The 17,475-nt window shown below is 43.8% G+C and overlaps 1 protein-coding gene across 1 annotated transcript in view; it reads right to left on the bottom strand.

Moving 5' to 3' along the window:
• Positions 1–17,475, bottom strand: part of LOC137645802 (proteasome assembly chaperone 2) — a 234,476-nt gene that overhangs the window by 12,767 nt on the left and 204,234 nt on the right. Inside the window, exon 6 of the mRNA XM_068378749.1 lies at positions 14,882–14,987. Coding sequence (XP_068234850.1) covers positions 14,882–14,987 — 106 coding nt within the window. The remainder of the gene's footprint in view (positions 1–14,881; positions 14,988–17,475) is intronic.

The raw sequence follows: 17,475 nt of genomic DNA, 5'->3' as shown, positions 1-17,475 counted from the left end.
TGAGGCTGTACCTCAAAAGAACAGCTGCAGCCCGTCTTCGTGTGCCAGCACTATTAGTCAGCACAGGAAGGACTAAGAGGAGGGTCACCAAGAACACAACCATTGCATGGATTCGCAGGGTTATTGACCAGGCACTGAATCCAGACCCTCCTCCGTCACGTTGCCCCAGAGCACATGATGTCAGGGCCATAGCTACATCCCTGGCCTTCAAAAGAAATTTTTCAGTGACAAAGGTTCTTCAAGCTGGGGTGTGGAAACGTCAAACAACGTTCACATCCCACTACCTGCAAGACGTGACCCACAGGAGACTCGATACGTTCTCTATCGGTCCTGTGGTGGCTGCACAATTGCTGGTTTAAACCTCAAGCGCCTTATTGGATAAGTAGTAGAAGGTTGAGGGCATTGTTACCCGGTTTTAGCCTGCATGAATGAAAAGGTTATACTGGCCCTTATTCTTTTCTTCATTATCCCCTCTCTTGGGGAAAGCAGCATCCTGGGTTCTCTGCATAGCTGACCTCAAACCACTGCAGGTAAACCATGCTCCCTTGTGTTCCTGGTATTAAGATTAATACTGTTAGGTCCCCATACCTTGACGAGGTGGTATTGGGAGAGTCCTAGTCTACAAATTTCCATCTAAAGAACTTCAGAACAACTTTCTAGGACGAGTCACACTTCTTCATACCTTCACACACAGCTTGCGAGGTGCAGGGACTCCTTATTTCTTGGGTGCTTACACACTCAAATAAGGAGTCCCTGGGCAAAGCCAAAAGCCAGGCTGGCTGGGAAGTCCACCCTTCCTAATGGGTGAGTCACCCCTATGAAATAGCGTGGTTTGTATTCTAGTTACGGAACAAATGACAAGTTCGTAGATAATTTGTATTTTTCCTAACTATACAAACCTTAGCTATTTAACCAAACTTGCCCGCCAGCCCTATCCCCCTTGAAGTCCTACCTCTAAGCAAAATAAACTCAAGCACAGGTGTGTAAGGGGGGGGGGGGGTTTACCCTCTCCTAGCCCTGCTAACTAGCGGTGTGGGTAGTAAACCCTCTTTAAAAATTAATGGCTCTTCATTTCAGCTATGCCGAAAGTAATACCCCTATTAAATAGCTAAGGTTTGTATAGTTAGGAAAAATACAAATTATTTACGAATTTGTCATGTTCATAAAGATCCTTCAAATGAATCAGACCCCCTATCTCTTACCCATGATGATAACTTGAAAGAACTACTTTTACAATTCAATGAAGTTTTAATATACTAATGAAATTTATCATTCTATATAATGCTTTGTTCTCACAGCTGACTCAATACTGATGTGGATTGATTTACTATATATATATTTTCTAACATTGTTATTGTTTTCCAAAATTCTTCAGAGCACAAAAGAGAGAGAGAGAGAGAGAGAGAGAGAGAGAGAGAGAGAGAGAGAGAGAGAGAGAGAGAGAGAGAGAGAGAGAGAGAGAGAGAGAGACAGACAGAGAGAGAGAGAGAGAGTGTGTTAATGTAATGATTGTTTGTAGTAAGTAAGACTATTGGGTTAGAGAGTTAAGGACAGTAGTGAATGTCTTGAGCGACTGCTTTTTTATTGGCTGCATAAGGGGTAGCATATAATTTTTGGATGTCAGGATTTATTAACATTATTTACTCATATTAGAAGTATTATCATTACTTATAAGTATGCACTATATTATATTATCTTTACTTAGTATGGTTATAAATAACACAACTGATAACTTTATTTATATTTACTTTGATTATAGTGTGATAGTTTACTTATCTAGCTGTGCTCATAAGTTTTTTTTTTTTTTTTACTGCAGGCCGTACTATCTTCTTTTAATCCCTCTTCTGAGTGAGGGCATTTCCATTTACCTCCTTTGATTAGGCTTTTGAATATTGATTGGATGTGGATAACCTTGCTTTAATCTTTTGAGCCCAATGGATACAAAATGTGTAATTGACTGCTTCTTTAAAATTAACTGGAGTTACTTATCAGATCATGGAACTGTGGCAAAATGCTGTTTAATTCATATTGCTACTTCTCCAAAAGCTTGGTTTAGTCGACATATGGTAATTGACACGCCAGTGTCCTTTTTTCTTGTATTTTACTTTCTCATTTGAGATGATTGTTTGATTATTACTGCACATTAAGATGTCTTCCCCTGATTTTATCAGTAACTACCATGTGGAGTTTGCACGCTTTGTATATTGTGCCGGGGACAGTACTGTGACTGAAATAACTGTTATGAAGACTACATTTTCCTTATGGTACCTTTCATGGAAAAGTACGTTTCAATGGTTGGCTAGAAAGTTATCAGTTAAAAGAGCATAGGAAACTTGCTGTGAGTTCATGGGAAAGATCATATTTCCACTTTTAGGCAATTTACATAATCTCTCTTAAATGAGTCTGGTGTTTAAAAGTGCTTCTTTCAGTAAGAGTTTTGAAAGTTAGCTGCAAAGTGCAGATTCAAAATCCTCTCACAATGCCTCAAATTCTTTAATTACTTTAAACCCTTGCAGACTCCAAATGACTGAGTGGGTAGTCTGATCTTTATATCCCTCCATTCATTAAAGTAATCATTACTATGCAACCTCATATTACTTATGTGGATGACATAACATATCATATGATTCTCTTAAATTTTTATGGGGTGAATGAATTTTCAACTAAATTTAAGTCAATCATTTCATCATGTTTCAGAAGACAGTGTACTGTAGATTATGCTCTTCAAGGGTTAAATCTAGCGGGGTAAATGTTAGTGCCAGTACAGTTACTTTCAAAACAAGTCTTTTGCGTGCATGCACAGCAGCCCTCTATCAAGAGGAGAAATTGGCTGATTTTCACTAGGCTCATGCAGTTCAACCTGCAATACAGGAAGATGAAAAGAACAAAAATATGGAGGAAAACCTTGAAAGTGAGGACTTATCTCCTTTTCAAATTTTATGTAACCTTATTGCTGAGAAATACTCAGTGGATTAAAGGAAGTTTGGAAGCTTCTAATTCTTCCAAATTTACAGAAGTAGCTGCTTTCAAGACTTTTTTAAGATCACTCAGCTCAACTTCATGGTGGATAGAATTGATACATTATTGTCTTAAATTTAGAAAAGACTAGCATTTCTTGTTCCCAGTTCCAATTTAGTCCTTTACTCTTCTACAAGGGAGAGATGTGCTGACTTGCATAAGATTCATCAGTTGCATATTATCATCTTAGATTTTAAGTTGATTTCCAATCTTGACCCTACCTTTGCACCTCATAAATGAACATCTTTAAATTCAGGTTTGCAAGTTCGTTGACTAAAGTAATGCTGTTTTTGGATAATCAAGTAGAGAATGTTCTTTAATTACTTTGCTTAGCAGATTCTATAAGTGTTTATTAAGTTTTAATTGGCTTCCCTGCTGGATTTGTTAATATGTATTTAATTCTAACATAAGGAAAGCACTGTTTTAAATAAATCAAGACATTCTTTTTTTCAGATTATGATGTGTTTAGTTCCTTTTAAGTTGACTTACCTGCTGTGCAATCTAGCAGTAGAGATTCTTAAATGGACACAGTACCATGTAATCTCTCTCTCGGCGAGGTTTATCTCTGGGAAGAAAAATGTCATTGCAGACCAGCTGAGCCATCGAGGGACGACTGGATCACATTGGTCTTTGTTTCCTCTAGTGGTGAAGAAACTTGTGTTTTTGTGGGGTTTCCCGTCTCTGGAGATGTTTGCCACCCAGCTGAATCACAGACTTCTGGTGTACTGCTCTCTAGTCCCAGACCAAACTGTAGTGATGGAAGACGCATTTCAACTCCTGTGGGATGGTCTAAACTTTCCACTGTTCTGTCTGATTTGTCAGACACTGAACAGAATTAGAACATCCAAGAGATTCAAGGTAATGCTAATGGCCCCAAGGTGGCCAGCATCAGAGTGGTATTCAGACCTGCTGGAATTTCTCATGTTAATACCAAGAGAACTTCCAGATTGACCAAACCTGCTATGCCAAACTTACATAAGAAAATTCCACGATGCAGTACACTAACTTTCCCTTTACGGTTGCAGACTATCCAGCATCTTCGAAAGAAAGGCTTTTCAAGACCAACTCAAAAGCAGCTTTACGGATACCTCTGAAAGTCTTCCGGAGCAGTTTACCAGAAGTGATTGGTGTCATGAGGGAATATTGCTCCACCCGAAGCCTCTATTCCCCTGATTGCAGACTTTTCAGTGTTCCTAAGGAACAAGAAGGCCCTTTCTTTCTGTCAGTGCAGTAAAAGCCTACCGCTCGGTCTGGAGTCAAGTATTCAAGATGAAAGGTCTGGACCTATAAGATTCCTGGGAACTCTCAGCATTGATAAGGAGTTTCAAGCAGTCTTGTCTGCCTTGAGAACTAAAATAACCTTCCTGGGATATGACTGAGGTCCTATGGGCTTTAAAGAAAGCCCCGTATGAATCTATGCATAAATCCTTAGACAGAGGCCTAACCCTGAAGACTCTCTCAGCTAATTCTGCCCACCTACCTCCTCGAAACTAAAAAAAAAGATAAAACTAACTCTTGCCTTAGCTTTAGCCTAGAGAGTGAGTGAACTGCATGGAATATCCCACCTTGTGTCACATTCCAAGAGGGTGAAAAGAACTACCTTTGCCCTTTGTCCCTGAATTTGCTGCCAAAATAAAAAATTTGGTTGATAATGATATCAGATTTGACTCTTTCATGATCTTGTCTCTCAAAGTGGTAACTGATGACCTGGATGACATGTTACTATGTCCTATAAGATGAGAATGAGAGAGAGATTACAATAGAGGAAGTGAGGAGAGCACTAGATGAAACGAGAGTAGGAAAAGCATCTGGTATGGATGGTGTGAAAGCTGAGATGTTGAAGGAAGGGGGTGTGACTGTACTTGAATGGTTGGTGAGATTGTTTAATATGTGTTTTGTGTTGTCAATGGTACCAGTAGATTGGGTTTGTGCATGTATTGTACCACTATATAAGGGTAAGGGAGATGTGCATGAGTGTTGTAATTCAAGAGGTATTAGTTTGTTGAGTGTAGTTGGAAAAGTGTATGGTAGAGTAATGATTAATAGGATTAAGGATAAAACAGAGAATGCAATCTTGGAAGTACAGGGTGGTTTTAGAAGAGGTAGGGGTTGTATGAATCAGATTTTTACAGTTAGGCAGTCCCCCTCATAGGACAGGTAACAGCTTCTATCCCAGGTATCAGTTACTCTCTGCATTATAAAGGTGTTTATGAGCATAAAAGCGAATAGCGATTTTGATCGAACTTGAAGTTTGTTGACTGATATATAATGATACATTACATATATTAATATTACAAGTCACTTGATGTTTATATCACTTTACCCTGGTAAAACTCTTTGGATTGGAACCGGATTTGCCTTGTATGAGCTGTCAGCACTGTTCACTAATAATTCACATTGATCTCTTGTTATTACTATAGTAATGGTATTTTAGGGTAAAGCTCCTACAACACGGAGACTTCCTCCAGCCTAAGAAAGACTCCCCATTAAATGACTCAGAAGTTTGTAACTGCATAAAAATAAGCTACAAATTTCATATGATTTGTATTTTTCCTACAAACCTGAGTCATTTAGCAAAGGTCCTGCATCAGCAACACCTCAACTCTTTAACTAGGATCTAGGCGTATCTCTTGATTTTAAATTGTTTTTTAATGCCCAAATAAATAATGTAGTAAAAACTACTGGTTAACATCTTAGAAACATTGATTTTATAAAGAAGTACCTTGATGAACATTCTGTAAAAAAAACTTGTGATAAACTGTGTTATTACCAGGACTGACTACTGTAACTCCATTAACCACAATTTACCAAAGGTAAAAGTTAAGAAATTACAAAACATAATAAACAGAGGAGCAAGACTGATAAAAAATGTCCCACCTCAAGAAGGGATCACCCCAATACTAACTGATTTACACTGGCTGTCTATCAAAGCGAGAATCGAGTTTAAAACATGTACAATAAGCCATCAAGTTATCAGAACCCGACCTCCAAAATATCTAAGAGAATTACTACATATTGTGCAGCCAACAAACCGTGTTGACCCAAAAATAGTTGCAGATGGTTTCAAACTTTTGGAACCTAGATATATGTATAGGCTCTAGAGCCACAAAATATGAAGCCCCGAGACTATACAATAAGCTCCCATGAGACATCCGAATGATTGAAGATATTAAGGAAAAAATGGCAATTTTTAGTGATATTTACGAAAATAAATTTTTGCCACCAATGACATGCACATCAAGTGCTCTTGTCAAATGTAAAATTTCAGAGCTCTATCTCATCTAGAAATGGGTGAAAATAATTTTCTTTTTTTAATTTCTCACATCAAAAATTATAAAGGTACCCCCAAAGATGCCAGAAACACATAACTTGTAATGCTTTATATTAATTTTTAATGAAATTATTTTTCACATACTTTATCGGCAGATATCTCAAAAATAAGTTTTCCTATAATTGTTGCATTTAAAAACCTATATTCCTTATTTATTGTCAGATTTCTTTCATTTAAAACCTATGAAATCACAAATTATTAGTAATTTGTATTTTTCCTAACATACTTACCGAGAAACACTTTCATAGGAGTTACCTGGAACCTCCTCTCAGACGACCAGAGTTTTGTGTAGTTTACCCTACTCCCATTTTCAGTAATGGTAGGCCTAGCGGAAGGATATGTGCCCTGAGGGCAAACCCGAGGTAGGCCACATGCGTGCTTGGGTAGTGATCTCCAGTAAGTTCTATGAAAGTAACAATACTTAAGTTCAGTGAGGCACCCAGGGGAAGGAAGGGAGGGCCATAACCCGAAAGTGTTTCTCGGTAAGTATGTTAGGAAAAATACAAATTACTAATAATTTGTGATTTGTTCCAACACAGAGACTTACCTCGAAACACTTTCATAGGAGACTTACACTTTAGGAGGTGGGAGTGCCTCCCTGACAAGGACCCAAACAACTGGAAAGTAGGATAAACTACACAAAGAGCTCATTACCAGTGAAAAAAGTACTCACCCTACATAATTCCTTGATGATGTGCTTGCTGAAGTATGGATATATGGGGGTTGTGCCGGTCTACTGGCTAAGACCTCCCTCGGCGATAAAAAGTAAAAAGGAGAAGACAAGGAGGAAAATAGAAAGGATCACCTGTGTCTAATGGTTTTGATATTCACGAGTGAACCTGGGGCTTGGGCCGTTAAATCGGTTGGAGAGCGGAGATGACTGGCCCAATGGAAAAACCATCAAAGGACTTCCTCGTGCAATCCTTGAGGTAGTGAGACGTGAACGTCGACTGGGTAGACCAAGTGCCTGCTCTAAGAACCTGAGCCACTGACATGTCCTTTTCAAAGGCTAGAGAGGTACTTAAACCTTTAACGTCATGTGCCCTGGGCTTTCCTGGAACTGAAAGTCCTGCCCTAGAATAAGCTTGAATGATGATTTGCCTGAGCCAAAAGGAAATGGTGTTTTTGGAAATCTTTTTCGTCGGACCCGTGGAGACAAAAAGATTCTTTATACCCGGGCGGAGATTCGCCGTCTTCTTTAGATATTTCCTTATAACTTTGACAGGACACAATTTTAAGTCATCTAGATTATCTGATCTTGGAATTGCTGGGATAGAGAAACCCTCGAACCTAGGATCCCAAACGGATGGGTTTTGGGTTTTGGCGACAAACGAGGGGACAAACTTAAAGGAGATATCTCTCCAACCCCTTGAGTGTTCTACCTCGTAGGACAACCCATGAATTTCTCCTACTCGCTTCGCTGACGCCAAAGCTAACAAGAAGACCGCCTTAAGAGTAAGATTCTTGTCCACTATATCCTTAAAAGGTTCGAAGGGAGGCTTACTAAGCATGTCTAGAACTCTAGCCAAGTCCCATTGCGGAACCCTAGGAGACGAGGGAGGACAGGACTGCTCAAAACTCTTGATGAGCATCGAGATGTGTCTAGAAGAACTCAGATCTATACCTTTCAGGAGAAAAACTTGTCCCAGGGCGGCTCGCACACCTTTTACTGCTGGAATCGACATGCCCAACTCATCCCTGAGGTGAACAAGAAAATCTGTAATGTCGGGTACTGATGCTTCTAAAGGCTTTATTTTCCTTGAAGCACACCATTTAATGAAAGCTGCCCATTTTGCTTGGTAGACTGCTGTAGAAGACTGTCTCAGGTAACGTGACATTCTAACAGCCGTCTTGGTCGAATACCGTTGTCTTTTCAAGAGGCGCTGGATAACTTTCAGGGATGAAGACGAAGGGATTGAGGGTTCCCGTGGAACCTCAGAAAGTGTGGCTGCCTCAGGAGGTCTGGTCTGTCCGGAAGAGGCCACGGAGGGAGAATAGCCAGACCTTTTAGGTCTGCGAACCACTCTCTCTCCGGCCACCAAGGCACTACCAAAGTCATCTTTAGGTTGTTGGCTGTCCTTACTCTGTTGAGAACTTGCCTGATCAAAGCGAAAGGAGGAAAGGCGTACACGTCCAGATTGTCCCACTTGTGCTGAAAGGCGTCCTCTAATGCTGTCTTTGGGTCTGGGACAGGAGAACAGAATACGGGGAGTTGTGCGTTCAGCCTCGTCGCTAAGAGCTCCATTACCGGAGAACCCCACCTTCGGATGATGAATCTTGCCACTTCGGGGTGAAGGGACCATTCTGTCGCCACTACTTGGCCCACTATGCTGAGGCCGTCGGCTAGCACGTTTCTCTTTCCCGGAATGAATCTCGCCGACAGTCTGACTTGTTCCTCTTCTGCCCATTTCAGGACTTGCAAGGCGAGAACGCACAACTCCTCCGACTTCAACCCTCCTTCTTTCTTTATGCATGCCACTACTGTGGCATTGTCTGACATTAACGCCACTGAGTTTCCTTTGAGAACTTGACTGAAGTATAGACAGGCTTCCTGAACTGCTCTCATCTCCAGAACATTGATGTGGAGAGCCTTCTCTTTTTCCGTCCAACTGCCTCTTGCTGCTTTTCCCAGAAGGTGGGCTCCCCACCCTTCTTTTGATGTGTCTGTGAAGAGCAGAAGCTCTGGCGGTCCGGAGGACAGTGGCATCCCTTTCAAAGAGTTCGCTCGATCTTGCCACCAGTCCAGGGACCGTTTGGTCTCCGGTAGAACTGGCACAATCACATCTGGGGAACTTCTCTGATCTCACCGATCCTTTAAGTTCCACTGGATGCTCCTGAGCTTCTGCCTTCCTTGGGAACCATCTTCTCTAAGGACACTGGGTGTCCTATCAACCTCTGTCAATCCTTTGCTATTCTGGGTTGACCCTCCAGGAAGGAACGGAGAACTTGGTCCAGATTGGTCAGCCTGTCTACTGATGGAAACGCCTTGACTAGTAAGGAATCCAGGACTATCCCCAAGTACGTCATCCTGTTGGTTGGGGACAGGTGAGACTTCTCCAGATTGACGGTGATGCCCAGAGTTTTGCAAAGATGAAGAAGCTCTGCACCTTGTTGCTGCAAGACTTCCTTTGAGGAAGAAAGGAGTAACCAGTCGTCCAGGTACCGAATTAAACGGGTCTCCCGTTCGTGCGCCCAAACGGAGATCGTCGTAAAAATTTTTGTGAATACAGTACCTGGGGGACGGTGAACAGTCTGAATCACAGGGCTCTGAACTGCAAAATCTGGGCACCCCACTTCACCTGGAGAAACTTCCTGCTTGCTGGATGAATTGGGATTTGGAAATAGGCATCACTGAGGTCTATGGATATCATGAAATCTCCTTCCCTCAAGGACGCCATGACCGTTCTTGGGGTGTCCATCTTGAATTGTGTTTTCCAAACGAATTTGTTGAGGGCTGACAGGTCTATCACTGGTCTCCATCCTCCCGTTGCGTTCTCTACCAGGAAGAGTCGACTGTAGAACCCCGGACCCGGAAGATGCACAGTCTCCATTGCTCCCTTCTCCAACATTGTGGAGACTTCTTCCTCCAAGGTTGCTCTTTTCAGGGGGTCTTTGGGGGCCAACCACTCCGCCTGGCTTGCAGGAATCAAGGGAGGTGGATCTTCCAGAAAAGGGAGCTTATAGCCCTCTTTCAAAACAGTTACCGTCCACGGTTCTGCTCCGTGGAGTTTCCAAGCTTGCCAAAATTGTCTGAGGCATCCCCCTACCTGAGGCTTGGGCAGGGGAGGGGGGCCTCTCACTCTACCTTCTGCAGGAGGAATGTCCTGAATGGCCCCTCCTGGCTGAAGAGTAGGAATTCCTATAGGTGGAAGGGGCTGAATTAGTTCCCCTTCGGAGGGGATACGTTGACTGAGCCCACTGCGATGTTGAAGGTTCTCTCCTTACTTGAGTTGGGGAAGGGTGAGAACTAGCAGGCGCCTCGGATACAGGCCTTCTAAAAACCGGTCTCCTCGCCGATTGCGACTTCGGTAAGATGGCATCTTTCTTCCTAGCTAGTTTCTCCGCAACTTCTTCCGCCTTCTTGATTGGGAAAAGACCTTCGTCCCAAACCGAAACGTTACGGAGGGATCTCGCTTCTCTGTCCGGGATTTTCCTGGAAAGGTTCTTCAAGACCGAGTCTCTTCTCCTCAAGACCAAGTTCGCGGATAATGCCAAGGCCTGGAACGTGAGAAACTTAAGGGCACGGCTGCCCGAACCGACCAACTCTTTCAGGGCTTCTCGCTTAGCAGGATCCAAAGACTCCATCGGGATCTGGGTACCAACTAAGGTAGTAGCCCACCAGTCCAACCATGAGGCGACATTCACGAGATCCTTGGACATCTCCATCATGATGGACTCGGATTGTGTAAAGAAAATGGGTGCCGCCGCCGCCCTGTCTTCCGGGGCACCTTGTCCTAACACCTCTAGGACGTCCTATAGCTTGCTAGCCCCATGTGGTCGTCCTTCTAAAGCATAGTACTTGCTTTGCGATTTTAAGCCCTGCAGCAGTTTGGCCGAACTGTGACCTTTTGAGGTGTCCCCATTGCGGGAGACCACCTTATCAATATGAGTGCGCCCCAACTTCACGTCTCTCACCTCCGGAAGAGCCAGTGATGACTTCATTTGGACGGGCTCCACCATGATCCTGTTAGGGCCAAAGGTCCAGTCATCTTCTTCCTGAGGTAGAGGCTCCACCAGCTTATTGTGACTCCTTATTAAGGAGATCACCCTCCTATAAGCGGAGTCCTCCGTCGTTCCAAGGCCTGTGACTTCAACCGCGTCCTCCGTCTTGTCGATGGGGTGACGAATCTGCACGGGCACCTCCGCTCTGACGGGACCCGCGGCTAAGACCTTCCTCAACCACGTCCTCCGTCCGTCGATGGGGCGAATAACCTGCACGGGCACCTCCGCTCTGACGGGAACCGCGGCTAAGGCCTTCTGGAGAGACGGGTGCCTCTGTCACCTTAAGGGCCTTTGACGATGGACCGAGCTGCCCCGTGAAGGTGTTCAACGGAGGGAGTCGTATACGTCGATCCGTACCACGGGCTAACTCGTCGAGGCTGCCCGTCCTAGGAGGTGACTCCCTCCGCTGGGCGGATTGAGTCTCCTTGGATCGGGACTTATGCCTACCAGACGAGGCCTTTCGGTCTGAGGCTGAAGCCGACTTGCGGCTATCGGAGGCCCTTCTAGGAGGACTGTCTCCTGTCAGCCTAACCACTGAGCCCGAACCTGAAGACAGGTCTCTGAGCTTACTTTCGGGTACTAGGACCCATCGTTCCTGTGGAGACTCAGCTCTCCTGCACTTCTTCCGTGGGGAGCGAGATCTCCCCCTTCTATACCTAGACTCTGACGGAGACCTAGAAAAGGACTGCCTCCTCCTGGAGCGATCCCTCTTCCTCCTACGTCTCCTGCAATGTTCTTCGTCCGACGACCCAGACGATTCATCTGCCGACGATTCAGACCTCCCGTGGAAACAAGTCCCAGCACCAGATGGAGCCTTGCTCAACACCTGCTGGGTTCCCGACGTCGACGGTTGAAGAAACTCCTCGGGAACTACTGTCGAAGGTGCTGGAGTCGTAAAAGGACGATCTATAAAAGGGAAGCATCCGCTCAACTCTTCCTCCATCCTCATAGGGGGCTTACCCGGCGTCCTCGGAAGACTCCATCCCAGGGGATCCTCCTATGGGGAATCCTCTCTATCCAGGGCGCCCTCCGCTGGGGAAGCGCCAGAAACATCCACCCACGAATCTGGCGAAGAAAAGGGCACATGTTTAGTCCACATGGGGTCCCCGGCCGAGACGCGCTCCCCTTGCACAAGAGCAACGTCCCGCGGACCCCCACTACACATACCTTCAGGCGCCTGGTTCGCCTTTAAAACAGTAGATACCCCCGAAACATGACTCTCCTGGGGAAGAAGCCCCGACTTCTTCCCCTTAACAGACTTACATCGTCCCCTACTCTGGGTAGGGGAAGAAGAAGGAACTCTACTAGGACCCTCTCCGGCCGAAGTCGTAGGGGAAGAAACACTAGCCTTCCTAGGAGAACGCTTCGAGGACTACTTCTTCTTGGTCCCGTACTTGATCCATTGGACCTCACTCCAGGCAGCACATTCCGGACACGTGTCCGAAGGAGAGCACACTTTACTCCTACACGAGGAACAAAGGGAGTGCGGATCTACATCGGGCTTCGATAAAAAAGCCCCACACAATTTCCCGGCCCTAGGCCCAGGACAACGGCGAGTATGCTCCATCGCACACAAACACCACACCGCTAGACACAGGCACGAAGCGGAAAAAGAATGAGAACACTAAGAAGCACAAGCGAACGCACAAAGGAATAAAAGCCAAAGCACAAAGTTAAAGCACTAAGCACGAGGGAGAGCACAACGGACCATGCGGTAACCACGTGGCCACGAGACACAAAGGGTCGCACTGAGAACAGAGGAGCGTCGAGATGATATCACGACACGACCAGAGAACTTACTGGAGATCACAACCCGAGCGCGCATGTGGCCTACCTTGGGTTTGCCCTCAGGGCACGTATCCTTCCGCTAGGCCTACCATTACAGAAAATGGGAGTAGGGTAAACTACACAAAACTCTGGTCGTCTGAGAGGAGGTTCCAGGTAACTCCTATGAAAGTGTCTCGAGGTAAGTCTCTGTGTTGGAACAATTCCTCATTAAATTTTGCTTCAAAGGTACCATAGGAAATTTGTAAATTTTTGTCTTCTATTTTTAAAAATAATTTTTTAATTTTTGTTGAATATGCTGTATGTCGTAAGTGAATTCTTCTCCATTTGTGAAGTTCATTGAAAATCAGTAACTGATTTTTTTGTTATATTAAAAATCTATAGGGTAACTTTTGTAGAGAATTTATCTGTGATTGTTTCTATATTAGATTTTTGCAATTTGGTAAAAATCTGTGGGAGCCTTTAGGTTACCGCTCTTTTTTCCTAATCTGAAAATATTGATTAAAAATGAGGGGGGGGGGGGGGATTCAGTTAAAACTTGTGGGAGAAACTCTTCAAAAGGTGTACTATAGAATGCATACCCGACCATTTTGATTTGAAAAAAAGGAGGGGGGGGGGGTTCCAGTTGCCCTAAGGGTTTCAAGAGAAAACTGAAGACTTTTTGTTCTTCAAGTACTTTGATAGTGATGATTTAACAATAAACAAGCAATATGCAGTGTGAAATGTTGAATACTTTCAAATGAACATGATGAAATGACTGTGGAGGTCCTGTAGAGTGTAGGGTTCCCCTGCTCTATACGACAGGGAAAAAAGCCCTTAAAGTAAAGTAAAAGTAAAGTAGCTATTGCTTTACTCGAACTTATTTCCTCTTCTGTGATTAATTACAGTATTTCCATAAGGATTAACATAAACTGAAATGAACAGTAAAAATGCATGTACAATATTAGATATAAAACTACAAATGGAAAGGAAAAAGAAAAGAGGGAAGAACATAAGTAAATTTTTAGCTTTGGCCCAACATTCCCTTTACTTGAGGAACAACTTTACAGCTGCCTATTCTACTGAGTAGGGATGTAATAGCATGCAGTTAGAAAATTTGTCCGATGCGTCCAGTTTAGCAAGTGCAGTTAAGTGAATTTTCAGCATATATTTAGGAAAAAAAATTGTACATATAATCAATTCAACAGTGTACATGTAGTAAAATTAGCAGTTGAGAATCAGCGGATATGGAGGATTTACTTTATTTTACTCAAAACTTTTCATTAAAAAAATTAACAGCCCTTGAATTCCAGGTAAGCTTTGAAATAACTTATTGTAGTTTAAGAATTAACTTTTTCTATCATTAACCATTTGAGCGCCATTGGACGTATATTATGTCAACTATTTCTACTCCCTTCAGCACCGTATGACGTAACTTACTTCGAGTAATTGCTAGTTTTTCTTTCTTTAATTAGTAATGTCATCAACATCATCATATCCCCCTACCCCTATTGACGCAAAGGGCCTCAGGGGATTCATTGGCTAAATTCATCAAAGGATAGCCAGTTCTTTGACATGCACAGTGCCTATCTAATTCAGGCAAGTGACTCCAGCTTGTCCATACTAATTCCAGTAGGATCATATGCCAGGCCTCAGGAGTTGAAGCCAGAGAGGTAACTTGTCTCTCGCATTAAACCCAATCCGTCACCCAGCTGCCAATAACTTCATTTAGATTTAGGGGGGCATTTTCTCCACACTCAAAGTTCTTGTTACTCCTCCAGGTTGTTCATTCGCTTATATAACCATTGAAAAACATGGATTGCTAAGATATACGGCCTAGTAAAAGTATACATCAATGGAAATGAAATTTAGTCTGCTATACGATGATAAATGTTGAAAATTCCTATCTGATATAGATTTTGTGCTACAAATAAAGGGTCCCAAGGCAGGAGTTCTCAAAGGTTGAGGACCAACCTTTTACATTCAGTAAAGGAATAGCAATTAATTTTGCGGAAGTCACTACAATACTACATTTTATAAACATACCTGAAGAACTTTTTTCCAAGAGTTAAAATAAGTTGCTAAAACAATGGCATCTTGAGTATTGTCACCTTCATCAACATATTTCAAGAGTGTAGTGAAAGGCAAATCACTGTAAAAAAAGCAATATGATAAAATCTTAATAAATGCAGTGTGAAAGCATTAATATTCTAAGATATTTAGAAATACTGTACAGTACTTCAGAAATAAAATAAGGTGTTACAATATGTAATGATTTAACATTTTGTTTATAGCATAAATTCTAAAATATGATTAATTTTGAACTTATTAATTCTAAAAGACATTATCAATTTCTTCAATACAAACCCACGGACAACAATCCCCAATATAATTGACCAATTGCAGAAGAAAACATTCAAGGGGCTTTGGTAAATGGTACATGAACAAATGGTTCCTCAGCTAACTGATTCATATTTTGTGTAATATAGAAACAAGTGCGATATAAATGAGAAATCTTGTAGCAATTAAGTCAAGATACTGTCATGAGTTGGTACTCGAAGAAAACAATTTCGTTAACAGAAACAAACATGACAAATTCGAAGATAATTTGTATTTTTCCTAACCATACAAACCTTAGCTATTTACATTGGGGTTTACCTTTTAGCGCAGCTGAAATGGCGAGCCATTAGAATTTAACGAGGGTGTATTATCCCCGCGCTAGTTAGCAGGGGGGTAGGGGAGTGGTAGCTAGCTACCCCTCCCCCCCTTACACACAGATGAATGCTCACTTTCACTTAGAGGTAGGACTTGTCTTGGGGGACAGGGCTGGCGGGCAAATATGTGTAAATAGCTAAGGTTTGTATGGTTAGGAAAAATACAAATTATCTTCGAATTTTTCATTTGTTCCATAACAGAAATACAAACCACGCTATTTACATTGGGTGACTTACCCGTTAGGTAGGGTGGAAAGTCCCCAGCAATACTGGCTTTGGCTTTACCCGGGGACTCAGGATCCGAGTGAGTCGCACTCGAGAAAAGGAGTCCCTGCACCTCACAAGTTCCTTGCTCCGTAAGGAACCGTGTGGCCTACATAAGCTTGTGTGTGAAGGAAGAAGTGTGACCCGTGCTAGGCAGTTGACCTGGAGTTCCAGAAGGAACTCTGGGTTAGGACGTTCCCAATACAACCTCGTCAGGGTTGGGGGACGCGACAGTATTGACTCAATACTCGGAACACAAGGAAGCATGGTTTACCTGCAGAGGTTCGAGGTCAGCTATGCAGAGACCAGGATGCTGCTTCCCCGTAGAGGGGATGATGAAGAAAGAAATAAGGGCCAGACATACTTCTTTCGTTCACGCAGACTAAAACCTGATAACAATGCCCTCAACCTTCTGCTACCTGTCCAAAAAGGAGCCTGAGGTTAGACCAGCTGTTGTGTAGCCACCACAGAGCGATAGAAAACATATCGAGACTCCTGTGGGTCACGCCCTGCAGGAAGCGGGCTGTGAAGGTCATTAGACGCTTCCAGACTCCAGCTTGTAGCACCTGCGTCAGAGTAGTATTACTCGAAGGCGAGGGACGTTGCGATGTATCCAACATCGTGCTGTAGGGCGACGTGACGGGGGAGGGTCTGGAGACAGGTCGAGATGAATGTCCTTGAGTCCAGGCTGAAGAGGTATACTGGTGACTCTCCCCTGTGTCCTCCTTGTGCTCCCAAATCGGCTGCAACTGAGGACAAACTGCAGCTGTTCCCAAAGCTAACCTCTCGATTCCTTTACTGGCAAGAAAGAGAAGGTCTTGGGACATCAGATACAGAATGGAGATTCGAAATCTTGAAGGAATTGGACCGAAGGGCCGGGACCCCCAGATTCTGAGTCTAGCCAACAACTCAGGAGCGAACCTGAATGTTGCCTTCCCCTCTTCCTTAGAAAGGGCGGAGTCGTACGAGACCAAGAAGATTGCTTACACACTGGCCGTGGCTAGAGTGAGCAGGAGACCCAAGGAGGAATAGAATCCGAGGCCTGTCGTAAAGGGTCTTGAGAAGATCTCCTAAAGGACTAAAAGTCCGAGCCATGCTCCAAGTTGGAGGTCTTCCTCCGACTAGGGCAGGGACGATCGTAGCTTCGCATGAGCGAGGAAAGATCCAGCGGGCAGGAAAAAGTTATTCCTTTAAGCCTGAAGGTCAGGGAAAGGCTGAGCGACAGGCTTCATTGCCGAGAGCGGAAGAGTTTCCTCCCGCCGAAAGGCAATAAGACCGTTATTGCTGGAGAAAAGGCCTCAAGGGAAGAGGTATATCTCCTACGGCACCAACCACCGAAGATCCTTCACTTTGCCTGGAAGACCCCTGCGGATGACTATCGCAGATGACGCGACTGTAGCGGGTTGTCTCTTCTTGAGGAGGAGGCGTAGTGTCTCCAGGCATGAAGCCGAAGCGACGCCCCGGTTCGGCAGAGATGTCGCAGTGTGGTTATTTGAGTAGTCTGCGCCGTGGGAGAAGCTCTCCCGGGAGTTCCGTCAGGGGAAGCAGAGGGTCCAGAAACCGTTCTGCGCATAGTCCCAGTGGAGCTCTCCCATTGAAAGGTTGACAAACAACCTGGTCTTGTTGAGACCCAATGTCCACAGACAAAAAGGAGGGAAGACG

This window comes from Palaemon carinicauda, chromosome 8 (assembly GCF_036898095.1).
Source record: "Palaemon carinicauda isolate YSFRI2023 chromosome 8, ASM3689809v2, whole genome shotgun sequence".
In the NCBI taxonomy this organism is placed as follows: domain Eukaryota; kingdom Metazoa; phylum Arthropoda; class Malacostraca; order Decapoda; family Palaemonidae; genus Palaemon; species Palaemon carinicauda.
This window is presented reverse-complemented; position numbering and strand designations above follow the sequence as displayed.